This window comes from Heterocephalus glaber, unplaced genomic scaffold (genome assembly GCF_053883595.1).
Source record: "Heterocephalus glaber isolate CG9 unplaced genomic scaffold, H.glaber_assembly_v1.0 deba00001428, whole genome shotgun sequence".
NCBI classification, from domain to species: domain Eukaryota; kingdom Metazoa; phylum Chordata; class Mammalia; order Rodentia; family Bathyergidae; genus Heterocephalus; species Heterocephalus glaber.
In genome coordinates this window covers 1,854,847-1,882,315 of record NW_028258293.1, presented here as the reverse complement: position 1 = coordinate 1,882,315, position 27,469 = coordinate 1,854,847, and the positions used below count along the sequence as shown (strand labels likewise).

The following is a 27,469-nucleotide window of genomic DNA, read 5'->3' as shown; positions in this document are numbered from 1 at the left end:
TGAGTCACTTATGTTCACTGACAATTCCTCTGAAATTTCTTTGTAATTGTTTTCCACTTACACGTTGAGTAAAGTGCCCTTGTGGGGTGTGATTACATAAGTGTTCTGTCCGTGTCCCCATTTGCTGGAGGCCACCGAGCGGTGACATGTTTCCATTCTGAGGAGGGCCCGGGGCTACAGCAGGCCTGCGCCTGTGTCCCAGCCCGGTGTCTCTGGCCAGCGGGAGGCAGCCTGCATGCCTGCTGTAGGCCTTCACATCTCGGGAGTCATCGGCACCGAGGATGGTAAACTTCTAATCAGCTATGTCGGATGCACCCCATTTCCTTGGCAGACAGTAAAATGTCTTCTAGCACCTTGCCTGTCATGGCACTGCTACAGAAATCTTCATTTCATTAATTGACCTTGGGTCTAATTTTAGCTTGAAACTCTTTGTGTGCTTCTTCATAACTGCATTTCGCATAGGAAACCTAAGGAGAGTGGCGCTCGCGCAGCACCGAGGTGACGGCATGGAGCCGTGGCCTGCAGTCGGCCTGGCTCTCGGGACAGTGCTGGCCCTGGGGTGAGACGGGGCGTGGGCTCACTGTCTACCTCCTGTCCAGGTGTTTCGGACACGAACTTTCTGTCTGTGTTCTTGGCTTGGACCCAAGAAAGGTCTAGTGCAGAGAGACCTCTAAGGTTTCGCCCAGAGCCAGTGTACAACTGCTGCAGTGGAATTCACTCCATGCACACAGCTCCCAGTGTGTCGTTTATGCGTCTGAGGGGTAGAAAACGGAACTCAGGCTGAGGGAGAATCGCAGCTGTTTCAGTTTCCCACCTAAAAACAATTTAAGTTCTTAGAAGATAACGTGCATTGTGCTAGTCGGTCCTCCACCATGCCTCGAGCACTAATGCTTCATAGATGTGGGGTTCAGGCAGCTTTGGGTGCTCCTGTGCCCCAGGACTCCAGGTTCAGTAAGTGCGCAGCAAGCATCCAGGATGTGGCTCCCTCTGGTTCCTTCCAGCTGCTTGGGGTCATTGGACCGTACATCACTGTCCCCATCTCCCTTTTAGAGAAAGCTGGCCAGCCCATCTGGTACCCTTTAACTCACAGTCTTGATCGTGGGCATTATTTTAAATTCTCATTGTAACATTTCTAGGTTACTGTAGTTATTTATCTCTTCTTGTGTTTGTTTTTTCAACCTTAGCAGTAAACTATCAGCTTTACAAACTGGGGACATAGTTGGGCTTATTTGCTGTAATTGCTTAGGATGTGTTGTTAAGTTGTTAAGCTCCTATTTCTAAAGTAACTAACGTCTACCATAAGTTTCTTTAAAACATGTATTTGTTATCTCATTTGTCCTAAGTGTTGTGTTGGATGTTTTCACACACATGAACATATTTAAATCTTATTCTCGTAGGAGTCCTTTATACACAGTTTTACACACAGTTTAGAGTTCCTTCACCTTCTCAGAGACACACATCTATGGTTACCAGAATTAAATCCAGGACTTCTGACTCCATCAACAAAGTTACACTGGAAAGCTAACATGTTCAGGAGCTAATTATTGTTAATATAAGAAATAGTAAGTTTTATTAATTGTTTAGCAGTGTCCTGGACTAATGCAGGTGCTTTATAGGCATTGTTTAACAGACCTTGCAAATACCACTTATTGTTGACATTACACATTACAAGGGAAGAGACTCAGTGAGTACGCATCATAACTTACCCAAAGTCACGTAGCCAAGAGGTAGCAGAAATAACACTTCACCCTAAGTCTGTTAGGTTCTAAAGTCTGCGCCCTTTACCGCTAATTGCTGTGCCCAAGTCATAAACCAAGTGTATCTGCTTTGAGTGACTGTGTGTCTTCCGTGTATGTTCACCAAGTGCATAGCTTTAGTGCAAAGCCAGAAAGCCTCTGTCCTAAAAGATTTCTTCATGAGAAATGCACTTTTAAATCCAGTATCTGAGAAATGTGTGTATGTACACGTGTGTGTAATGAATGCATAGACATATGAGAATATGTACATTCTTTTAACTTTCAAGTTAAAAAATTCTATCCATAGCAAACATTTCTGCTCTATTTTTGTGAAATACATTATGAAATTTAAATTACATTCATCACAGCTTCTCCCTTACAGAGCATGATGCTAGTCTATTTGGAACAAATGTATTTGTACATCCATAATTACATAGGGTAACAATATTGTTTTTTCCTTACTTTTAATTATTTCTGGTACCTGCCCAGTATTTTATTATGAAAATACTAATTCGCAAAACATTTTCCTCAAACACTATCTGATTTTATAGAATTTCTAAATCCCATATAAAGTCTTCCCTACAAAGAAATGTAGTTCCTGTGTCCTGGTCAAATATTGTGATGTAATAGAAATATGTGCCAAATTTCATTCCAACATATTACTGCATTCACTTAAGTTCTATAATTAGGCACCTTTGCAAATATTAATTTGATCATAATTAGTTAATACGTTTTGCATTTTCCTAAATTACAGTTGTTATTCTTACAGCATCAAAACTTTCCTGTGAAATAAAGATATACAATAAGGGCCTACTGAAATCAGACTTTTCAAATTTCTAATATTTGCCTCCTCCTTTATCGTAATCAGTTCTAACGAAGGTTTGATTTGTTCTATGAAAAGCTGCGCTTTTCTTTTGCAAATGTTTCATTTGTTGGAAATTCTCCGAGTAAAATTAAGTAATCTTGTTTTGGAAGATATTTTCCTCTTTTATTAATATTAGAGTTTCTAGCACTTTAGTCATGTGAAGGAATTACATTCATCATTGAGAAAACATGGCATCAAATATACATTTTTAGTCTTTAAAGGCAGGACTAGGGACGAGAGAACATGAGGTGTGATGGGAATGCCTTTAGGTCCCAAACTAGCGAAGCAGTTCTCTTATTCCTTAGAAATTAAAATTTTGGCAAAGTTATGGTGCCACTACTCGATGCCACTGTGGACGTTTTGTAGATGCAGGTCGGGTCCTTCAATCTGGTACAGCAAAGCTCATGGAGCCGTCAGGTCGGCCCAACACCATGGGAGAGAAGCAGACTGAATAGTTCAGCATGATCTTTCCAGAAGTAACCAGTACATGGGCTTTCATGAAATTGTTTGGTTTCCATTTTTTGGAAGGCTGTCAAATGTGTATTGCACTCTTTCATAAATTTCTGAGTAAATCAGTTGGAATATTGGACCCTATCCTTTATTGAACAGTTGTTTAAATAAGTATCACTGTTCAGTATAAAAAATACTTGAAACATATTTGGGTGTATATTTTTAGGTATAGGACTCTTCACTGGATGTTTTCAAGTAATAAAACTTCAAAGTGTACAGTCATTTAGTAAAAAGAGATGATTACTAAAATTGAAACATTCTGTGGTGAAATGAAGCTAACAGCAACTTTGATGTAACTAGCTTTGTTTCCGGTAGCTACTACAAGAAGTGTTGAGTTTGATTAAATTTCTGAAGTCTTTAATTGTGTATGAATGTCCTGAATATTTCGTTCTCATGATTAAGGATGAAAGCATCTCTGTGGTCCATGGTTCCTTTAAAAGGCCTTGTGGTGGTGTATTCTCACAGGCCTTACATTTTTATGTGCATGTTTTAATACAGGATGTTGTTTTCCTTGGGATTTCTGCTCAATACCCTGAGAAATTTTTCACTGACTTATGCTGTAGCTATGGCGTAGCATTGAAAAAAGCTTCTAGCAGAAAGCCTCTTGGTGCAATTAAAGGTCACTTGTACATATTGTAATAGGCCTACTCATTTACAAGATCTTTGCGAAGGGTCAGCGCTATGGCATGAAATGATTGCCCTTGTTGAGCCTCTAAATGGCTCAGCCTGTATCCAGTAAGCAAAGGGAAAGGCTCACACAGTACTCGTGTATTCATATGTTTACAAACACTGCTAAAATGGAGAACAAAACCAAATACGTTAGGGTTGTGTTCTTGATGTAAATAATATATAGAAAATTATAGAATATATCATTGTGGCTTTTAAGAGGAAATTACTTATACGTATATAATACTCATATACATTGCATGAGAATAACAATATTTTCTTTCCTTACTGTTTAATCATTTCTGGTATCTGGTATTTTATTATGAAAAATTAATTTGCAAAAATATATGTTTAAATATATGGATCATAAAACCTTAGCCAAACAGAGCGTGGTGACAGTGTCCTTCACTCTGAATCCATCCGATTTCATAATGGCCAAGGTTTGTGGACCTCTTTTCTGTATTGAAATTCAAACCCTACAGTGGATAGATATGAATCGTCAGGTAGTAGTTCATTTTACTTATCTTTCACAGCCTTTCTGATACTGCTGGGGGGCGGGGTCCAGGTAAAGTGTCAGTGACATTCTGTACTGAATGAGTGTAGTCATCTAACTTTCAATAAATTCAGACTTCAGAATAAAAGTAAAACTGGCGATGAAAACATTCTCCTCTGTATAATGAAGTATCCGAGCCTTGGGAAGACGTGGTTCTCAGGTGTGAAAGCTCCAGATGCAGGCCTGTTTATTCATCACTGCGTCCCCTTTCCTAGATCAGTGTCTGGCCATGTGGGTGGAAGTGCGCGCGCGTGCTCCTGGCTGGCTCAAAGCACGTTAGAGGGTGTGACCGTGAGATTCTCACTATTTCAGACTGTATGGAATAGTCTGATAGTGGTAACGAGGTCTTTCTGTAGATGCTTGATGTACCTGTGAGGTTTTGCATAAATAACTTTCAACAAATATCAGCCAACAGGGCTGGGGATTGATTTAGCTCAGTGGTTCCACCGCAAGCACAGGATTCTGAGTTCAATCCCCGGTACCCAAAAAAGAAAAGAATTCTTCAAATCTCAGCCAACAGTATTACAAACTAGTTAGCTGAAATGGAGAGAACTTACTCCTAGGTCAGCAGGTAGTCAGTGTGAAAAGTCAGTTTTAACTTGACATGTGGTTGACGTGCTACCTGAGTCCTTATTTCATTTTACTGCCATTCATCATTATCTCAAGAGCTTCATCTGAAAATGAATTTCTAAATTCATAAATGTCAGTAAGGAGTTTCTCATTGAGTTCCTTTTGTCAAATAGTAGGTCTAGACTGGTTTCTTACAGTCCTCCAGGGCAGAGAGAACCTAACCCTGATTCTCCATGGAAAGCACGGTAGATCTCATAACCCCTGCTGTCCAGCAGGGGCCTGTCGGTATCCCTGGGTGTTCTGTGACGTGTGGAGTTCATTTTATTGCCTATGTGTTTTTCTGGCTTTTAACAGAAAAAAAATCATAGATTTGTGAAACTTTCAAGTTATGGATGAAGTAACTATATAAAATGTAATTTGAATACATTTTGAGCACTTTACAATGTTAATATAGATCTGCTTTAACAGTAACGTAACTAATACCCCTTCCATCATGGCAGAAGTGAGGGTTATCCTCACGAAGAATCATCCCATGCATGACCTTTTAGGGCACATGCAGCTAGCAGGTTCCCACCTAGTTTGGCTTCTTAAGAATTTCCTCGTGGGAAATCATTCTGATCGGTAGAAATTTAAATTAAGGACAATGACATTCAAAAGAAAAGCTGCGTAGTACATAATTCACAAGTCTTTTTCTTCACATATGACAACATATAAATAGTAATGTAAATATTTTGGGGGCTGTGACCTGCTCTCAGAGTGCCCGCCGTAAGCCCTGGCCATTTCTTTCCATGTCACTCGGTCAGTTTGGCCTTCCCGTCCACTCCCACTGCCTGGAAGGATATGAGTGTGAGGTCCACGTTATGAAACTGAGGAAAGGCCATTGAGAGATCAGCCACGCCCTGTTGCCCCGGAGCACAGTTAGCTTGTTGTGGCCCAAATCCGGCCCACCATTCTTTTAAATAAATTTCTGAAATGCAGCTACTCCTATGTGGGTTTTTTGTTTTTTGTTTTTGGGGGTTTTTTTGTGCCAGGGATTGAACTCAGGACCTTGCGTTTGCAAGGCAGGCATGGCGCCACTGAGCTAAATCCCTCTATGGGTTTTATCTATTGACTGCTTTTACACTACATTGCCAAATTGAAATCCTATGAACTGTAAAGCAGAAAATATTGACAGAAAACGGTGCTATAAAAAAGAATCACTACTTTGGGGGCCTACATATTTTCATAAAGAAAACCGAGGAAATTATCAATTGGTGGATATAATTTATAGTCTTAAAATTAACCTTCCTTTGAAAAATAGCACACACACTCAGTTGCTTGATGTGTAATTTGCACTTGTAGAAGTAATACAGTCTGAGAAAATACCTGCCTTTTCTCAGGTTGCAACTAACATCTCTGAGAAAACACCTAAATTTAAAAGGTTAAAATCAGAAGGGAGCTGCAGGCGCTTCAGAGCCACCTTCTCACTGCTCCCACGTTTTCTCATCCGACCTCTCTGGAGTCATGTGGAACCCACTTTGTTGGCGGCAGCCACTTCTGTCTCCCAGTTCTTTCCGATGTTAACGCAGTCTCTCCGCCAATAATGCTGCCTTTGCTTCCTGGAGCTATACATAAATCGATATTTTCTGTATACTAACTACTGCTAGATTCAGAATAAATACCTAATATATGACAAACAGTTAAAATTTGTGGATGTATCTTCTTCGTTGCCCTTAGATTTCTTTTATAAAACAATATGAATTACACTGACATTTTTATGGGTTTTTTCATACATTTTACTTAAAACCTTAAGGATGAAGCCCATGTAATATTAATATTACCTTTAAAAGGAACCTTTTCTCTCTTTTCAAATGAAGTATTAATTACAAATATTAACATAATAGCTTTGAACTCAAGTAAAATGCTTTATGAATTACAGATTCTGTAATTTCAATACTAAAATTTCGCATTTTTATTTGTAGCATGTTTGAGTACATAGATGACTTCAGATGATTAAAAGGGATAAAAATTAACATTAAATGTGAGCTTTAAGTTTTTATAACTACTTAAGATTATTTTATTGAACAGTAAGTGAATCAAAAGGTGACATTAAACTTTGGGTGACAGGATATCAGGAGGCATATTAAGAATATATTTCCAAGAAGTATTGCTTTTTATCAGCAGAAGTACACAAAGCCACACTATAATTCATAGTCAAAGTAAAACAGTTTTAAGAGGCACTGGGGTTCAAGAAGTCTTGCTTATTTTGACTGTAGAAATTTCCTAGACAAGGAAAAAAGATCATATTGAAGCTTAAAATTTAATACAATGTTAGAAACTAGTGTTGCTGCTGCTAAGATTATTTTTAATTCATAGGAAACTTGAATTGGACTATTTTGGCATTTTACTTAGGAAATTTAAACATAAAAGCATTTTAATGAAAATTGCATTTATTTAAGCTATGCATATTGTTATGTTTTCAGTAATTATGTAAGATTTAATGTCCTTGGTATTTGAGAATTATTTTAAAATTAGGTAAAACAAAACCTCCTTTCAAAGATGTTTATAATGTAGAACAGAAGATTGCATGAAACCACACAGAAAGGACTCAGCTTGGTGTTTTCAGCCTAATAAAAATGTTGTAAAAATACTTGTAAGCTTGAAAATCACACTAGCTATTCTTGTTTCAAATTCTGTTTAATATATTGTTCTGTATGATTTTATAATAAACAGATTACTTCTCGAACAGGAATTAAGAAGAAAGCTGCCAGGAAGGGGTTTTGTTGTCAGAGTCGTTCCCGCCTCGTGTTTTGTAAGGGATTTCAGGGTCCCATTGTGAAGAGTAGATGATTTAAAACGTGTTCCCAAGATAAACTTTCCCATTGTCATTAATGAGGGTGGGTAATACTGAGTGACAAGTGCATTAGGAGTGACACGGAGAGAGCTGTTAGATTTGTCAGAGCCCATCGCTTCAGGGGCTGACACTTGAGGACGTTATTTCTGTGGATATTGGGGGGTGGGGTGGGGGGGGTCCGGTTTAAAGATTCCGGAGTTGTGTTGGCCAGTAGAACCATGTATTTTGCAATATATAAATATATATTTCCAGTGTTTACAAAATATTTGGAAAGTTCCTTAGATTGAGTTCTTTCACATTTTTTTCATGCTTTTATGATACCCTGATTCCTTCCTAAGAAAGTCATCAAACTGTATAGCACTTGAGTAGTCAAACATTTCCACAAAACTAAGTTTTCTCTTTTAGAAAGTTGTGCTTCTTGGAATATCCAACTAAAGGAAGGATACTAAAAATGATATAAATTATAAATTAATGTAACTGGTAATTTTTGTTGCCTTACTCCCGTACATAAAAGATATCATCTTGAGACAAAGATTTTTAAATGAGAATATACACAGAATTTATATTGCCTCTCTAAAAATATATTTCTTCAGAGAAATATTTTAAATGTCAATCAGCAAGTGATTGATAATGTATGACTTTTCTGGTATTTAAAGTATTTCCAAACTGTAGTGTGCCTCTCAGTTTCAATTTTGAGCATGCAATTGGTCGCTTTTTCACTTTGATTCCTCTTCCATGCTGCCAACCAAATTTCATCTCTGTGTACCTTTTTGACACTAATAGCGGCTGAGACTCTGTTCATTTGAGTTCAAGATTTCCCAAGCGGCATTTTGGTGCTGGGACAAACTATCTATCATGACTGCATAGACTAATCTGCCTCACCAAAGCAGCCAGTGACTGATATTGCACTTGACAGCCCACCTCGTCGTGATGGGCCGGAGGTGAGCGAGCAGCGGGCCTTCCCCGGGCGGACGGGGCCCTTCACATGCCGGTGGGGCCCTTCACACGCCGGCGGGGCCTTGTCACTCGTGACGCGGGACTTCAGCCGTGCGGGGTGAGGGAGGGTCTCTCTCGTCTCTCGCTTTTAATAGGATTACTCCTGTAGTACAGAACTCCTCAAAAATATCTGATACTCACGTCCAGCCATCGTAAGCACTGTCTATAAGGCCAGTTAGCTTTACTGGAAGCATAAAACCCGTAGACATTTTTAAAAGTATTTATGCTTTCACAAATTCCCAGTGATGAGTGTCATCATATTGTATGCCTAAAATGTACCAATAAACTTAATGAATAAAAAAATTATGCTTTCTAAAACATTCTATTATTTATATATCACAATTACCAAATGTCAGAGACCTATTAGTTTTTGACTCTTACCAGAATCACCACTTGAAATATGTCTGTGTTTTTATATTAGGAAAATGATTTTTAGGAGAGTTTAATTCTATCATTTGAACATAAAAATATTTTTCAAAGTAAATTTCTTGTTCTTTAAAGATTTTAAAAGTATGTTTGAAGAGAATAAATTGAACACTATACCAGAAAACATTTAATTTTTATGAAGATTCCATAAGTAGACTTAATTACCACTTTTTACTATTCCTATATAAAGTCTTGAGAGAAACAGCTTCTCAAGAGAGTAAACTTACTGCTTTACATCCTTTTTGTGAAAATACCTTTCCTTGGGAATCAAAATATTAGCAAACATTTTGCAGTGACAGACAAGAGGGTCTGGTTAGTAGTAGACTGAGGAGGAGAACTCTGAAGTTACTTTGAAGAACATGTACGGAGGATTCAGTGGTCAGGCCAGCAGATCAACAGGGAAAGACAGGACAGAGGTCATTGCAGTGCAGCACACGGGTGTCAACACAGCTTCTCACAGGCCACACCGAGGCAAGCTCGCCACAAGCCCATCCTGGGTGGTGAGGCGTGCTTCCACCTGAAGACGTTCAGGTGGCCTGGAAAGTTGGGCCCATAGGGTTCTGGCAGGCCAGCAGTGGCGAGCCCATGGCACACGCACCACAGTATCAGTGAAAGCTCTAGAAGGCTTGGCATGACTGTGTTAGGGGATCAGAGCAAGCATTTATTGAGTTGATTCGTAATGGTCCTTTACATTTAATTAAAGCTATTGTTCCTTTAAAAAATTCTTTTAGTAGAGATAATATTTTCAATAACTGTGTAAAGTAGTAGTAAAATACTGATTCATTCTACACAGTTTTTAGAAAGTATCTAAAATCAAACAACCATCAACTTTATTTTGGAAATTTATGTGAATTAATTTCTTGATTATCACAGAGGTAGTGAGAGAAACACTTATATATTGAATGTAGTATAAATTATTTTTAACTAATAAGCTTAATCTTTAACTCTTATTTTCTAACTAATATAATAAGTACATTATTTTAACTAATTAATCATTTATGTAATATATGTACCTTCTCCCAGTGAGCTGGTATCTTATCCAGTGACATGTATTTCTAAAGGAATACTATCAAAGTAAGTTAGTAAACTATTTATATTTATCCTTTATTCCAAAAACAATTAAATGTAAAGTCTGATTTATACCCTGATTCATACTAGCAGCCTTAATTTTGTGCTAAATTTTAATTTAGGCCGTACACTCTGTGATCCATTCCTCCTATCATACCCAGTTCATCCTCCCATCTAATTATATGATCATTAAATGTACTTTTTATTATAGGATGCACTCGCATCAGTTTTTAAAAGTAAAATTACTTCTGTTTTTCCCACAAGCATCTATTTTCTAATCAGAACAGTTGATATTACATTGGCTTATAGTAAATATTCAACAATTTAGAAATGGTAGTTATTGAATTGTTATAATCCAAAAGGGTAATGGCTTCATTTGGAAAGCAGAATTGCCTTATATTAAATTTAGAAAACAAGTAAATTACGATATTTTATCTAATATGTAAATAATTATTCTTTTTGAGTTTTAAATACAACCTTTTATCACACTAGAATGTACTTTGCCTAATATACCATGAATCCTATAAAAATGTGACAAGAAAGTAAAATGGTCATGCCTTTTAGTAAGTAAGCTGCATAAAATTATCTTGAAAAATACCTTAACACAGTCTCATACGGCAAAATTATTGTGTTCTTCAGAATATGTCTGATAGTGATTGGCAACATTCATGTCAGTTGTTCTGCACATTCAAGAAGGAGAAATTCTTTCCTACTGTTATTATTTAAAGTAATTCTCTTTTCTTTAGATGTCAGACTGAAATTTCCCTGTGTGTGTGTGTGTGTGTGTGTGTGTTTTATGAGCCCTGTAGAAAGAAGTGTAAGAAATCTGTCAGACTCTTAACTCTCCCAACCCAGGACGGAAGAGTTTGATGCCAGTGTAACGTACATTCTGGATCGGTGGAAGCTTCCAGGGCTAACTACATGAGACAAGGGCAACTCAAGGTGTGTACTAATTCATTTAGCAGGCAGTTATGCTGGTATCTTCAGGTGAATTTTTAATCTGGTCCAGTGCTTTTTTTAAGCTCCATGTCCTTAGGATCTGGCCCAGCTACTGCCTGGCCTCCTCTCTTGCCTGAGCTCCAGGATGCAGCGCGGCTTCCACCAAGCTCGCTGTGGGCCCGTCTTCTGCCACTCAAAGATCTTCCATAGGTGCTAGAGGTTCTCTCTTGCCCCTGGCCTCCAGGTGTTCTCGATAGATCAGTCACATTCGGAAGTCAGCCCTCAACTTAGACAGCGCCTCGGGGAAGATGCTGTCCTGGCCCTCCAGGCTGCTCCCAGAGCACCCGTCAGCTCTGTCCGTCGTGGCGCTTACAGCTTCACTGTGACGCCTGTTGCCTGCAAGTCCTCCTTTGCTGTGCTGTAAGCTGATGGCGGGACCTTTTTATTGCAGTTCACTGACACATTTCGCTCATGGTAGGTCTTCAGGAAGTATTTATTGAGTGAGTTTAAAAAGCCAACAGTATGCTCAGTACCCGAATGTATCTTTCATCAGCTCTCCATCTGGGGTGAGGTTGTCTTCCTTTGGGGGAAGAACTTTAGAAATCAGACCTCCAAGACCAAAGCGAACTGTTGGAATTTTCTCTTAGTTTTCTCCAACTGCTTCTTGTCTTTAAGAATTTGTACTAGAAAGTTAGAAGACTCCCTCATATCAACCTGGAATTTAAAAAAAGCATCTTTAGCAGCTCACTTGGTCCTGCCTTCTTGGTGAAGACTTTCTTGCACTTTTCCACTACTCAGCTCTTCGCCGTCAGCCTGGTGGCTTCCTCCTAGGTCTTTGGCTCAGCCAGGACCCCCCCCCCCCTTGAGAAAGTCTGCTGCTTGCGTTTCAACTCCCTGTCCTGTCCGAGAGGTGTGTTTCAGATGTACTCATCTGTATCCTCCCTTGATGCGGTAGGACGTCAGTGTGGCTCCCCATCCTAGTGACTGGGGGCCAGTCTCAGCACACCCTCCGCACGGGAAGGGCCGCCTGGGTAACACCCTGGTAACATCGGTAGCCCTATCCTGGGAGCTTCACAGTCATTGTTCCCAGTCAGTTGACATTTATATCTATTGTCACTCGAGAGAGACATGATTAATTATTTCACGATAATTTGGATCATCACTTAAAATTCAGTTTGCAGAGTGTTATGTCCCTGCCATCTTCCCCTCCCGTTCTTTAGGGTGTTCGGAGCCACTCTGCTATTTAGGGAAGATTATTTCTCCTTCTAATTATTACATAGTAAGCCTCATTGTTTTCCAAATAGGAGCCTCCTTCTCCCTCTAAGAGTAATAATTTTATGCTGCAGACAGCACAGATGAGGACAAGAATGTCACATTGGGATTCTGACTCCATGACATGCCACAGTAACACAAAGTGAAAAACTCAAGCAAGGAGAGCTTTTTGCCTTTTCTATGGCATCAGCAGTCATGTTTCTCAGATGTTTTTCTATAAACTGGGCATTAAAATAGCCATTATTAAATCATTTGTAAAATTGTAGTTTTATCTTGAAGTTTTATTCATAAAATATTTCTCCAAAACCGTACTTTTTCATAAGAATATTTTTTGCTAATCAAGGAAGAGGAATTATAGTTCCTACTTTTCTCTTAGCTATTTTAGAGATTTATTGCCTTAATCTATATGTAATGTGTTTATCACTTAGGAAACATTTAAAAGAATACCATGGGTTAGTAATTTTGTATAATGCCATAATTATATCTTTCATCAGGATAATTATATAAAAGTAAATAAAGGTAGGGCTAAGATAATACCTAATTTAGGATGCCTTTCAACTATAATGCTTATAATTAAAGATTTCAGATAGAAAGTAAAAGGCCTTGGTTTCCTTACACATCAACTTAATTTTCAAAATAAAATCATAAAAGTTAGCTAAGTGGTTTCTTTACTTACACATTTAAACACTGAAACACAACTGTCCACCTAGAAGCTTTTCACAGAAAAATATTGGTAATGTCTTTACACTAGAGCACAGAACGTTAAAAACTGAACTTTGTAGCTCACTTGCCCTGCCAGGTTGAGAGCGGAAATGACCGAACTGGCCAGCTTCTGTAGGCAGCAGGGGAACGCTCGGGGAGTCCATCACTGCAGTCTCATGTCCCTCACACTATGGAGAGAAAACACCACACACGATCAGTGTTAAAGCGAACATCGTGAGGACATGGGAGTTCGAGGATTTAAGACGTCACAGGTAGCAACACACGACCCTGAGACGTCAGGTCACAAGTCCCTGTGCACGGACGTCTGCCCCACCTGCACTGAGAGGCGCACACTGAACACCTGGCCTCCCAGCTGCGCACCCTCCTACAGCCTTCCTGCCAGCCGAGGTATGGGCAGCGAGGGTGACTATGGCTGTCCATTCCTCACAGCCTCAGGGTAGGGGGCGGTCCTCTGGTCAGAGGTTTCCAGGACAATGCACACTATTTTCTTCAAGTCGTATCAGCCTTACTTGTTTCAAGAAATAAAGTGTCAGCTGGGTGTGGTGATGCACACTTGAATCCCACCACTAGGGAGGCTGAGGCAGGAGGGTCACCGGTGAGTTCAAGCCCAGCTTGGACTACATGACCAGACCCTGTCTCAAAAAACAAAAATATAAAAAAGAAAAGAAAAAAAAATGAAGTGTCATTTGGTACTCAAATCTTTTGTAAGGGGATTTTGTAATGATGACGTTTGTTAGAATTGTATTTATTCTGGGACTGAGAAACCTACATATAACTCTTTGATTTTTATTGATTATCTGTGGGTTGGAAGTAATGATACAAAAAAACCTCAGCCATTGTATTTATAATATATCCATATGGTTTCCAGGTGAGCTTATGGTATTCTAGTAAGTTGAAGTGTTGAAGAATAAAGCCTAGAAATTAATAAAACTCTTAAGACGTGCTGGTAGTTTCCGATGAGAGTCCAGTGCCATATTTCTGATGCATAAACCCCAGTCATTATCAATCACCCATTCTAAACTCCAAAATTTTAATTATCACCACTTTCCATGTGGGCTGGGGTGGGGCTCAGTGCCAGAGTGATTTAGCATGAACAAGGCCCCGAACAAACAAACAAAAAAAATACTACCTGTGAGTTATTTAAAAGAAAATGCCTGTTAATAGATGTCTAAACATGCTGAATATGCTTGGAATTTCTTCTGTACAATATGATGTACTGGTATTTACTTCTTGATTGTTTTTATTATTTATCTAAAGAAATGCCTGTTAGTCATCTTACTCTGCTTAGGTGAACTGGAGAAAGATTATTTAGGGGTGCCATTCATTATAATGTTTATTCATTCATAATGTTGCCCATGTTAGAGAAGTCCTTGCTAATTAAAATATATTGTTTAACATTGCCTCGAACCACAAGACGTGTAGTGGGGTGGCCATGAAAATAAAGCAGACTATACCTTTTGGAAGTGTATTGCCTGGATAATACTGTTAGCAGTTCACTAGTCTGTGACTGTATTGGAGAGAGGAAAGTCACTGGAATTGTTTTGTTTGTTTGGTTTGGTTTGGTTTTTTGGTACCAGGGAATGAACTCAAGATCTTGTGCTTGTGAGGCAGGCGCAGTGCCAGTGAGCTAAATCCCTGGCTGGAATTTGTTTTGTTTTTTTTTTTCCAGTACCAGGGATTGAACTCGGGACCTTGAGCTTACAAGGCAGGCGGCAGAACCACTGAGCTAAATCCCCGGCCCTGGAATTGTTTTTTAGTAAAAGTGAACAATGGGCTAAGATCTGTGTAGAATCTCATAAAAATTGTATTTAATAGAGTATTTAACAGAACACGAATTAATTTCATGGGGGATTTTGAATAGGTAAACGTAGAACGTTGCTCTTAGTAAAGGTTTCACAGCAGAGCATGCTGAGTGTCTGGGAAGGCCTGGCAGAGCTCTGCGTGGGACACAGGTCTCATTTCTGAAACCGTCCTGGAGTCATCCTGTAGCTTGAGCTGCCAACTGCCTTTCTTTGTCTTCCCAGGGATATGGATAGGACTGGAAGGAAGAGAGGGGAAACCGCCCTTCAGTCTTGGGGTCTTTGAATGCCAAGGCTTGGTTTTGCTCCAGCCAGAAGGCTCACAGAATGAAATGTGATGTACTCAGGAACAGGGATTGCGAAAGAATTTAATTCTGTCTTTAAGAACTTTTTCATTGCTGTACCTGCAGCACCCCTTGAACACTCAAATGCTGAAGGCCTGGTCGGCCTCTGACAGGCTCTCGAGGAGTGAACTGGACTCTGACTCCTCAGTGGATTAATCCACTGTGAGATGGTGACTTGATGGCACCATGAGGGAATGGAAACGGGAGGCAGGGCCTTGGTGAAGGCTGTGGTCACGGGGCAGGGCTCGGGCTGTGTGGCCCCATCCTCCTTCTCTGCTTCCTGCCGGCCTGAGGTGAGCAGCTTCCCTCCACCATGCCCTCTGCCGCGATGTTTCTTCCTCGATGCAGGCCTAGAAGCAGGGGAGCCAAGTGAGTAACCATGGACTAAAACCTCTGAAACCGTGAGCCAGAACCCACCTTTACTTGGGTAAGGTATTCTAAGATATTTGCTCACCAAGAACTGAGTCAGCACCTGTGCATTTCCTAAACAGTGAGTGCCACCTTTTCATAGAATGGCAGCAGTGAGGTCTTCATCAGTTTAGGTTTCCAGTATGCAGCTTTTTCAGTGCCTGGACTGCAAAGCATATTAGGTGTGTTTGTACACAGCATGGCAGTACCAAAGCTTTGGAAATTACTGCCACTAAGCGATGGGTTATAGCCTTCCCTTTCCGATTTTATTGTTAATTCCACAGAAAGACAGTTGCCTATCCATTTGGCTTCCTTAGCATATAAGTTCTTTGCACGTGGGAAAAATCATTGCTGTCAAGTAGAAAGGAAGAGGAAGGGCCAGAGGGAGGCTGTCCCTAACTGGGTGGACAGAGTTGTGACCCAGGCGCAGGAGATGGGAGTGTGAGGCAAGCTTACTACTGCAGCCTTTTGTGTGAGTGTATTGAGCAAGCCCATGGAACGCTAGGGTGTTGGCACGGGGGGATGCAGCCCATGTTGTGCCTGCTTTCTGTTCTCACTCAGCCCGCCTCCCAGGTTTTGGGGAAGTCTCTCCCCAAAGTCATGAGGTCTTTCTCCGATGTCTGAGGAGGATTTTTGTCCCCATGAGTGGAATGCGCAGTCACACTTTGCCGGCACCCCTTCTGACAGAAGGCCACCTCACTGTGGACTTCTGCTTCCAAATGAACTGATCACCCTAAGTGGTTCGGTCCAGACCACCGTCTTGCTCTGCCTGCACCTTCACAGTCCCCGCCCAGCTGGATCTGTGCTCTTACCCTGAGGCTCCCAGGCCCTTCTTGCAGCAGCCAGGAGGATGCTTCTTCCACAGGGAAACCCAGCTGGTGCTGTTCTCTCCCAGACTCCCACACTTCTCCTCTCACCCGGCCCGCAGAGCCCCCAAGACCCCAGGAGACCCGGGCCACCCCATCTCATCTGTCTCCTCCCAGAGGGCTCAGGCCCAGCCACCCAGGCCCCCTTGCTTGAGCACACCGACCCTCCCCTTGCCTGAAATGTTGGTCGGATCTTTTCAGAGCTGACTTCCTCAGTGTGTCAGATGGTTGTTAGAACAGCTCCTCCTAATGCGGCTTTCCCTGTCATCCTTCCGAAAGCAACATCGCACCCCTGTTCTGCCGGCCCCGTCACCCCTCATCGGCTTCACTCCCTGTGCACTCGCCACCTCCTGACAGGCCGCCTGAGGCCCTAACTTGTGGGTTTGCTTTCCATCTCTGCACTCACATAACAAGGGGGTCTGTCTGTCTGCCTGTCTGTCAGTCCTGTTGAACAGCACCTGCCACATGAATAGAGAGGACGAATATTACTAAAGTAATTCTTCTGTAGATCTCAATCTCTCCCAAATTACCTCGTTTTCCCCTTTCTCTGTTTAAATTATATACCAGGATGAGTGCTTGTGGAAGCTCATGCCAGCTGTGAAGAAAGATCGCTCAGTGTGGTTACTACGTGTTGGATGCAGTACTGGGCACGTGACCTGTACATTTCACTTGATCCACACCACTAGCCTCAGATCAGGCAGGTGGGCTGAGAGAGGCCACATCACCTGTCCATTGTCACATCCCTCCCTGGTGACTGGCTGATCACCAAGCCAGGGGCCCTGCAGGCACTGGGCCCCCTTGGTCGCCTTGAGTTCCGGCCACCTTTGCAGAGTTTGAGCCATTATCAGTATTCTTGTTTATATATACTAAAGAACACTGACTAAAGGAATTACCCAGCATCAACAGTTAGATTAGTTGAGTACTAGTTTGCTTAACGCTATCTCTGGAGTAATTTTTGTAATTCAAATGATGGAAATGCGATCATGCTTTTGGATTGTGTGATGATAGAGATGTCATCAGATTGGAATGACCACACGCGTGGGCCATAGAATGAGGATTTGCTCAAGGAGCACAGAGGAAACAGAGGAGAGGATGTGAAAAGTGAGATGAGGACTTAATCTCAGCTTCGAGGACTAACAGGAAGGAGAAGTCCTCTCTCAGTTGTTCTGATCCCTTGCCTTCCTGTATACACTGTAGTGGTAGCTGGCCAATATTCACAAAGTAACTTGCTAGGATTTGTATTGAGATTGCACAGAATGTATAGCTCCAGTGGGGTGAAGTGAAGTCTTGACAAGATTGAGTCTTCCTGTCCCAGAGACTGGGCTCCCTGGAGCTTTGTACGCTCATTCCCGTCTACACTGCGTGTCTAGCAATTGATCATTCACAGCCTAAGTTTTGCTTCTGTTCTGGTAATGATGCCCGTGGAGATTTCTGCTCCCTCAGCTCTATGTCCACCTATTCTCAATAAAACTTGGGTGCGGTAATTTGCCCTGTGACCTTAATTCTCTGATGGGTCTAAAAGAATTTGTTGATTTTTCAGTTCGTTGACCTGTTACTTTTTATGAAGGTGGGAAGGACAAGATCCAAGCTCTGTCCACACAGGACTAGAAGCCAGAAGTCACCAAGTTAGTTACTTTTTATTATTTCAACATTGTCCCTAAGAAAAGTAAGCACTTGGTGATTCATTATTCTATAGAAGGGCTATGATTAGGTACAGTATATCTTGAAATGGGTAAAAACTACATTTTAGGAAAATAATTTTAGGAAATTATGTCTCTACTTGAAGCATTAGTTTTTTTCCCCAACTTTTTACTGATTTATTTTCTTTTTTATTGAGTTTATTGGCACATTTAGGTATATCTTAAGATCAATTCATCATTGAGAATTTGTACCTGTACACGATGTATCTTGATTCTTATTTTTCCCCATCCCCCTGCCCTCCCTCCACCCCCCCCATATACATAAGCTTTGTTTCCGTTTTTGTCTTCCCCATTTCCCCTTCCCCTTTGAACATTCTCTTCCTATTTCACATTATCTATTAAACATTTTGGTCCTCATTTACACCTTCCGTTTCTCACACCAGAGAAATGATTCCATATTTACACATGTGTGTCCTGTTTGTTTCACTTATGAGTACGGCCTCAAGGTGCATCCATTTAGCTATGTGTCTCAAGTTTGTCTTTCTTTTTTATTGGTACCGGGGATCGAACTCAGGTCCTTGCGCTTACGCAGCAGGCAGCAAAACCACTGAGCTAAATCCCGGCCTAAGTTTGTCTTTCTTTATGGCTGAGTAGTACTTCATTTTATAAAAAAAAACCCCACATCTTCTTTGCCCACTCACCAGTTGATGGGCACTTGGGCTGTTTCCAAGCTTTAGCTATTACAAACTGTGCTGCTATAAACATGGGTGCACATCTATCACTGTGGTATGATTCTTTTAATTCTTTTGGAAAAATACCCAGCAGGGGAATAGCTGGGTCAAATGGGACCTCTAGTCCTAGTACTCTGAGGTATCTCCATTCTGATTTCCACAGTGGTTGCACCAGTCTGCACTCCCACCAGCAATGGAGAAGAGTTCCTTTCTCCCCACACCCCCACCAGCATTTGTTATTTGTTGATTTCTTGATAGCAGCCATTCTTTGCGGGGTGAGGTGGAATCTCAGTGTTGTTTTCATCTGCATCTCTTGAATGACCAGTGATGTTGAACATTTTTTCATATATTTATTTGCTGCTTTTACCTCTTTGTCTGAGAAATGTCCGTTCATTTCAGATGTCCATTTTTGAATTGGGTCTTTGAATTTGGGGAGTCTGATTTTTTTGAGTTCTTTATATATTCTATATAGTAGACCTTTGAGGTACAGCTGGTAACAATTTTCCCCACGTTGTAGGTTGTCTCTTAGCTCTGTTGGTGGTTTCTCTTGCAGTGCAGAAGCTTTGTAATGAGATGCGATCCCTGTTGTTGATTCTCTGTGCTGGTTCCTGTGCCACTGAGGCTTTGCTCCTGAAGTCTTTTCCTGCTCCAGTGCTGGATCATTAGGTTTTTGGGGGGTGTTTTGGTACCGGGGATCAAACTCGGGTCCTTGTGCTTGTGAGGCAGGCGTCAGAACCACTGAGCTAAATCCCCAGCCCGGATCATTAGGTTTTAAAAATCTATGTCTCCACAGCAGTGGTGGGAACTGATGGCGCATGTACCACAGCAGCTATTTGTATCCCTCAAAGCTCTGAAAGGTTCGCCATCGCTGCCCTAGAGCATTGCTTTGTAAAATGCTGTGGGCTTTGTGGGTCCTCATGATTCCTCTGGAATTGCTGATTTGGGTTGTGGGTGGGAGGGAAGCAAATATAAGTGATTTATCCCGAGGAATGGAAGTTGAATACTTCTGAGGCATTAACTGGCTCCGTAATAACAATAAAGCATGTCACACCTTTATTAACCTGGGGTTTAGTTTCTTATAAATGTCTGTTCATCTTTACTTATTAGGAACATTTGGAATTAACCAGCTTGGTAATGTCTATGTTTTTAAGAATTCAGATTTACTTACGTGTTTAGATTTTTTGTTTGTTTTATGAAATTTGACCTTATATCAAAAGGGTGGTTAGGGCCAGTGTTGAAATAAGATTTCATGCTTTCCTCCTGGAACATGTATCCAGACTGAGCAGGCACACACTTTTAATTCATCTAGCAGACATGTATAATCATGTGTGCATGGTTCTGTCTGTGAAGGAGCATCTAGGAAGGCAGCAGAAACAGCACTGGGTCTGTGAGGTACATAAGCTTTGCATCCCTCAGCACAGAAACAGAGGTACTGCAAGAAAGCATTCTTAGTAGAGAAACCAACTCAAGAAATTAAATGCCTCTTCTATGTAAAGCAAGTAACCAAAGCATCATTCTTGTACCACAAAAGTGAATACGATAGTAAAGGAGATTGGACAGATGTTCAAAAATCAATACAGGGCAAAATGGTCTAAGTATAAATAAGTAGCACAAAATGCTGCAGAGCTTAAAGAAGAGAGAGGGGCTGCATCTGTTTGAATTCAAACTGGAAGGAGATTGAAGGGGGAAATAATTAAATTTGTGATGAATCTGGAAGAACTGGGAGAGAGATACATCAGTTAGGAAATGGTTCAGGTGTATGCTAAAGAAAACTCACTGATAGAAGCTCTAGCAAATGGGCTTTCTATTCAAACAGAACCAGAAGTCTGGAGCAAACAGCTGCTGGTGTTGATTCAGTGGTTCTGTAATGGCAGGGACCCACCCACTGGTGTAGCAGTTTCAGCAGAGCTGTTGACAAATCTAAGAGATACTGTAAATGAAGTGCTATGCTTGATAATCTACTTGACATTTGCCAGGATCTGAAGGATAAAGAAGAGGAAGAATCATAGATTACCCACAGCTGTAAAATTAGTGGCCCAATAATAAGCTTTATAAATGCTTGTTTACGCATCTGACTTCCTAATTGCTAAAGCTAGAGAGGTGCAGGAATAGTAGGTCTGGTAACTTTACCTTGATCACACTTCCAGAATCCTTACCTGTCTTTCTCCTTCTGAGATCCTGCGTGCATATTCAGAGCTGGCCGAAGATCTATCCTCCTCCCCAAGCCTGGCCTGACACTAAGGACTTTAACTCAACTCTCCATCTAATAAGCACAGTAGCTTACAGCAGTAGGTGCTAAGTAAATGTTCATTGGATGAGTGAACAGTAATGACCAGACTTTAAGGACAGGAATGAGACCTTAGCAGTGAGCTTTTTCAACCCTTTGATGGCAACATGGCTTGAGTTATCACAGTGATTGTCACTAGTACTTAGTGGATGGGTCTAGGGTGGTCTGACATCTAGCAGCACTCTGTGCAGTCTTGCCCCATGAACACTTACACGTCCTGGAAGACATTGAAAGTCTGACAAATACACTACAACCAGAAATGGATGTCACTTCCAAAGTCGATGTTTATATGCAGTGCCATCCTTATCAAAATCCTGGTAGAGGGCTGGGGATTTAGCTCAGTGGTTCTACCACCTACCTCACAAAATCCCAGTAGAATTTTTGGTTTAAAAAAATGTAAAGGGCCAAGAAGATGTTCTTTCCACCTTACAAAGCTAGAGGACTCACACTACCCAATGCCAAGATGTGGTGGTGTTGATACTAAGATGGAGCAATAAGCAGTTGGGACAGAAGAATGTCCAGGAAGAGACCCGTATGTGGCCAGATCATGCGAGAGCACAGCAGTGTTGTGTGGTGGGAGGGTGGGCTTTCTGATAGACAGAACTCAGGTGACTGGAGTCCATGTGGGAAGAAAGGGACCAGGGTCACACCATAAGCAAGACTCACTTCCAGATGGAGTGCAGTCTAAACACCAGATACTACACAGGAGGCTTCTAGATCCAGCATAGGAGACTGATTTTATCAGTAGTGTCTGGCAAAAAGGAGAAGGTTCTTCTGGAATGTTGCTAAAATTTATGATTTTGAACTTAGGAAACATAAAATGAGATTTCAATATATATACCTATAAACCATAAATTGTATTTTAGGATATAATACCAAAAAGTTCAGTAAGAAGTTGTGCATAGGGGCTAGGGATTTAGCTCAGTGGTTTCGTCGCCTGCTGTGCAAGCACAAGGACCCAAGTTCAATCCCCAGTACCAAAAAAAAAAGAAGTTGTGCATAAAAGGTCATAATAGCAAGGGAACCTTAATTGAAAAATAATTGCACCATTATCGAACAGTTGACTTACTGTGGGCATTTTTTCTACTAAATATTTCCAATTACAGTTAATTGAAGTGGGTTTCAGTGCAATAGTGCATTTACTTCAAGAACAGTGAAATGAATTGCAAATTTGTATTAGGAGAGTTGAATCCTAACAACAATCTTAACACCTGACACAATGTCTTGATAGACATTAGTCACCCCAGTGGGTGACCAAGACCTCCAGATCTATGCTTTCCTTAAAAAGTTTTTTGTTCTTTCCATGTACACTTGCTACATGACTTGCTTCCCCATTGTATCAGTATTACCTAAGTGGCTGTACTTGTAATCGTATTGGTTGGTTGATCATAATTTTGTCCCATATTGTAGCGACCTCCTGATTCTACTCTATAAAACTTCCCCTGTGAAGTGGTGTCCCCAGCAGCCCATTCAGGTCCCATCCTGTCTTAGGAGCGAAAATCTCTCTCAATGAATATATCCTACTCTTAACCTTCATTGTTCCTTAGAATTCATTGATTTAGGGGAACACGAACTCAGTGTATCTGATATCTAGCAGGTTCCTATGTCATTTAGAGGCCCTGTATCATTTGTATGTTAATATCTATGTTATAAAAAATATAAATTAAAATATTTCAAGATTAGACAACTTCTCTATAGTTTTTAATGTAATTCTTTTCGAACCTTTCCACTGGTCTCCATCACTTATCAAAAATGAAGGCCAAGCTCATTTGTGGAAAACATTTATACACTTTACATGTCAGTAGTCTGTAAATCATCTTGTCACAGTACCCTTAATCAAGTCAGGTCTCATCCCTCTTTGTCTTATCAGTATCAGTAAGTCTGGCCTTTCATTATTTATCCTAACACTAGTTTTTGTTCTGGAATCTCTCTCTGTACTGTGTTTCTGAACTTTTGTGTGAGTGTGTGTGTATTGGTATGGAATAGCTTCTAGTCTTGGTTACCCTAAATGCTAAATGCAAGCAGCTGTCAATGGTACTTCAGTTTTAAACGTGGGATAAAGGAAGGAAGAAGCCCTCTAAGAAAGAGCCATATCATATTATTTCTGGCTAATAGTTTCGGGTTTCTTCCATGGATAATGGGACACCTTGTAAGTGTTTGATGCAGGAATTGCTGATCAGATTGTGTTTTTAAAGTGGTCACTCTAGCAGTAATGTGAAGGATCATGTGGAAGGGTGGCAAGACTGGAGTCTGTGAATTCAGTTAGAAAACCCAGGAGCAGCCAGAGTGCCCTCCCCCTCCTCCCCTTCCTTGTTACCTTGGCAGAGGAAAGAAGCTAACAGAAATGAGAAGGAAACACCTGAGCTTGGTCCCTCAGTGAGGGAGAAGGAGGAGTCCAAGCTGGCTCCCAGATTTCTGATTTCAGGCACTGGGTGAGTTGAGCGCCTTTGTTTGTTTGTTTATTTATTTATTTGGCGGCGGGGGGGGGGGGTACCGGGGATTGAACTCAGGTCCTTGCGCTTGCGCAGCGGGTGGCAAAACCACTGAGCTAAATCCCCAGCCCAGTTGAGTGCCTTTGACTAAACAGGAAGAGGTCCGGTTTCGCACAGTAGCAGGGGACACACAGGCAGAAGTGACCTGTCCACACCTGGATGTGTGAGTTTGTTCAGCAGACACATGTGAGATGGAGAGAGAGCTTTGGGAATTATTGTATAGCTGGTAGTTGAAGTCCTTAGAGTGAGATCAGAAGAGATGTCAAAAGAATCATGGGGAGTGTTGTCATGGAAGTCGAGGGGATTTGGGGTGCCGAATGCATTGACCAAAGAATCGAAAGTCAACACAAGAGAGGATGCTGCCAAGGAGTGTTGGAGACGTGGAGCACAGTACCTTATTTACCCATCACTGGCTAAAGACCAGAGGGATTTTGCAGGGGTTTTGCAAAGTATTAAGAAGTAACTCTGAGGTGAAGAAGTAGAGACAGCACATCTCTGCTCCAGGGTCTGGAGTATGAGGGAAGAGAAAGAAAGAGAATTGGCCAGGGGGAGGTGCAGAACAAATGGGTTTTAATTCTTTAGGTTTTCCCTCTTGTTCCTTGATTAAAATGTTGCTTTTTGTTGCATTTCCATGAGTTAAACTTTATTTTTCTATAATTAATCATTTGATAATACTTCGGTTAGTGGTATAAATTTGAAAGAATGAGGGCTGCCCCAGACCATGCTAAGCCCAAGTATGAAGTTGTGTGATTCTATGAATGCACGGGATTAAAAATATTTGTGACAGAAATATGTAGACTCATGATTGAATAAAAAGAAGAAGGTGACAGCATGTTGGATAAATGTGAGATATCGTAACAAATGAGTTTTAAATGAGGCCATCTGTTAGAGCTTGCTGATGCTGTGAGTCTGGAGCAAGAGGTTATTTATGTTTTCACGCAAATCAGGCTTTAACCAAAATACTCTGGAAAAAACAGATGCCTTATAGAAATTCATTATTCCTAAAAATAATTACAACCTTCTAAATGTTAACATCCCTTCCTACAAAGAATGGTATTATGCTAATACTGTTTGTATATGTGAATGTGAAATTATGGCATCATCCCGCACTGCCGAGCTACGCTTCCCCCTGCCCTCCTCCCCCCTCCCCCCAGGAGACTTTTGCCTGCGTACCAGGACCAATTTTCTACCTACTTAGCCAAAAATAATTGACCTTTGAAAGTCAGAACACAAGTCATTGAATTTGAACCAAAATCTAAAGATAAACCTAATCTTTCAAGCATTATTTTCCTCCTACTCCTTTGGTCGTTTTGACAACCAATAAGTAAGTCTTGCCAGATATCTTGAAGTGGAGGAAATTTTCAAAGCAAAATACAGTTAGCATGTTTCATCACTGTTGAAGATTTCATGTAGTGAATAGAACAAGAAGAGACTACTTTGTATAATACTTAAAAATCACGGCAGGTCCTAGGTAGGCTGTACACTCAATAAATGCCTCTTCAGCGTGCAGACTTAGTAACATTTTGCTACACAATGAACCTCCAATGTTCCCACTGTTTTATAATTCTTATAGTCACTCAGTTGTAAGGCGTGAACAGACTGCAGAAATGCCTGGGGACAGAGAAAACCTGAGAGTCCCTCGCTTTCTACATCCAGATTAAACTAATTTGAGTGTGTGTACAAAGGGCAGATTTGGGCAGGCTGGAGAAAAAAATTGAGGGGACGTCCTGTTTGCAGTTTTTATCCTTATTGAGACAGCAGCAGCGGCGGCTAACATCCAGATGATAATGTTGGCTCCTCTGATATGTAACATTTCGTTAGTTTTGTCACTGAGAGGAAAGCTGAAGCACATTCCTAAGGCTATGTGCACCATGCTTGGGGTTCACCTTAGGACTTCATCATAGAAGCTTTTAGGCACACAGTCTTTATTTAGCACACTAATGAAAGCAGTATCAATTATTAACTGGCGTATTCTTGTCCTGTGAGAACACTTGCAACTGCAGTAAGCTCATGTTTATTTAGAAATAGTGGGCCTAGGGCCGGGGATTTAGCTCAGTGGTTCTGCCGCCTGCTGCGCAAGTGCAAGGACCCAAATTTGATCCCCGGTACCAAAAATACAAACAAACAAAAATAAAAATAGTTGGCTGGGTATTTAGCTCAGTGGTTCTGCTGCCTGCCCCACAAGTGTAAGGTCCCAAGTTCGATCCTCAGTACCAAATAAATAAATAAATAAATGCCCACTGGGATCCACAGCTCGCTCCACCTGCCCTGCGTTGGTGCCTTCACAGAGTCGGGGGCTGGAGGAGCTGGGGGTGACGTGTGAGCCCCTGTGGCTCCCAGCTTGCCCTAGAAGTCTGCAGACACAGCGCCCCACCCAGGTGCCTGAATTTGAACGTTGGCACCACCACTTAATGTTTGTGTGAGCCCAGGAGGTAATTCCCCTGCCTCAGTTTCCTCACCTCTCCGAGACCCATGGGATTAAGTAAGCTGTTTTGTCCAGAAGGGTGGTGTTTTCCACGCAGACCAGGCAGCCCCTGGCAGTGCCATCAGCAGGCAGCACCCCTGCTCTGTCCTGCTCTACCAGGGAGTGGAATGAAAGCAGCTCTCCTCTCCTGAGAGAAGGAAAACTGACCATGTGTGCCACATGCTCCATCTCAGTCACTCCTCAGAACAATCCCTGCAGAGTAAATCTCACTTGCTGGCTTATGTGGGCCGCAGCCTGAGGCTGGAGCAGATCCTGCCCCTTCCCGAGTGCTCAGCACTTGGCAAAGCCAAGTACAAGCCACATCACCACTGCGAGTCAGCTCCCATCCCAGAGGGGCAAAGGACAAGAGACCCCTGCATTCCACAGCCCTCCCTGTGAGGAGAACAGGCATCCTGTCTCTGCTACTGCAGGGCTCCTCTGCACTGAGTGTGAGCTCCTGGGGCTGCATGGAAGAGTGAAAGCAGAATTCCACATAGGAGGCACGGTCGTCCCTATCCAGCCTGAATCCTCGGACACTGAATAGGTTAACATGTGTCTGAGTTTGGGAGAAAGTATCATTTTAACAACTTCCTGTCAAGCTCTATTTTGATCCTTTTGTTTATTTCTTTAAAGAAAAACGTTGGCCCTGTCAATTCTTGCCTTTGGGCAAAACCAATAATGTCCTTATGTGGTAATAATTTTGGTTAAAAGCAGGAAAGCCATATAAATGATAATTATTTGTCACCTGAAATAGTGAAGACATAAGTACTGACACATCTAAAGCACTCTTACATGGGGGACTTCATAGGAAGAATCACATTTCCAAATACGGTTACCTTTAGTTGGTCTTCTTCTAAACTGCCATGTAGCACGTGTGAGTCCTACAGGTAACAAGACTGCTGGCGCCCTCTGTAATCGGGCACTGAAGGAATCTGAGGCAGTAGAAACGAAAGTTCGAATTCCACCCAGGAAGTTTAGTGAGACCTTGTCTCAAAATAAAAAGGCCTGGAGATACAGCTTCCTGGTAGCGGGCCCCTGGATTCAATCCCCAGTACCACCAAAAATAAAATAAAATAAAATAAAAAGAATACTATTGTTATTTGGCTCCACCAAAGCATGCACTTTCATTGAAAACCTTCCATGCTTGTCTTCCTAGTGCCAGTCATGCTGGAAACTACCCACCATTCCATCCATCCTCCTCTCCGTGTTTCTATCTCTGAGGGCTCCACACTTAGGTCCATAGTTACCCGTTGTGTTTGTGTTTGTTCCGCTCTTCTCACT

General features: G+C 41.5%; 1 protein-coding gene across 15 annotated transcripts in view; it reads left to right on the top strand.

Moving 5' to 3' along the window:
- Elp4 (elongator acetyltransferase complex subunit 4) overlaps window positions 1–27,469 on the top strand; it is a 193,394-nt gene that overhangs the window by 92,699 nt on the left and 73,226 nt on the right. Inside the window, exons 10-11 of one of the 15 annotated variants that reach the window (XR_015451324.1) lie at window positions 8,517–8,674; window positions 11,079–27,467. The exons of 11 other annotated variants lie outside the window; for them this stretch is intronic. Coding sequence is in view for 3 of the 4 variants with exons in the window: in XM_087211208.1 (XP_087067334.1) it covers window positions 8,517–8,600 (84 nt within the window). In the remaining variant the exon portion in view is untranslated. Of the gene's footprint in view, window positions 1–8,516; window positions 11,030–11,078; window positions 27,468–27,469 lie in introns of those variants that run through there. 3 more of the 15 variants (XM_087211213.1, XM_087211208.1, XM_087211209.1) reach the window with 3 other exon arrangements.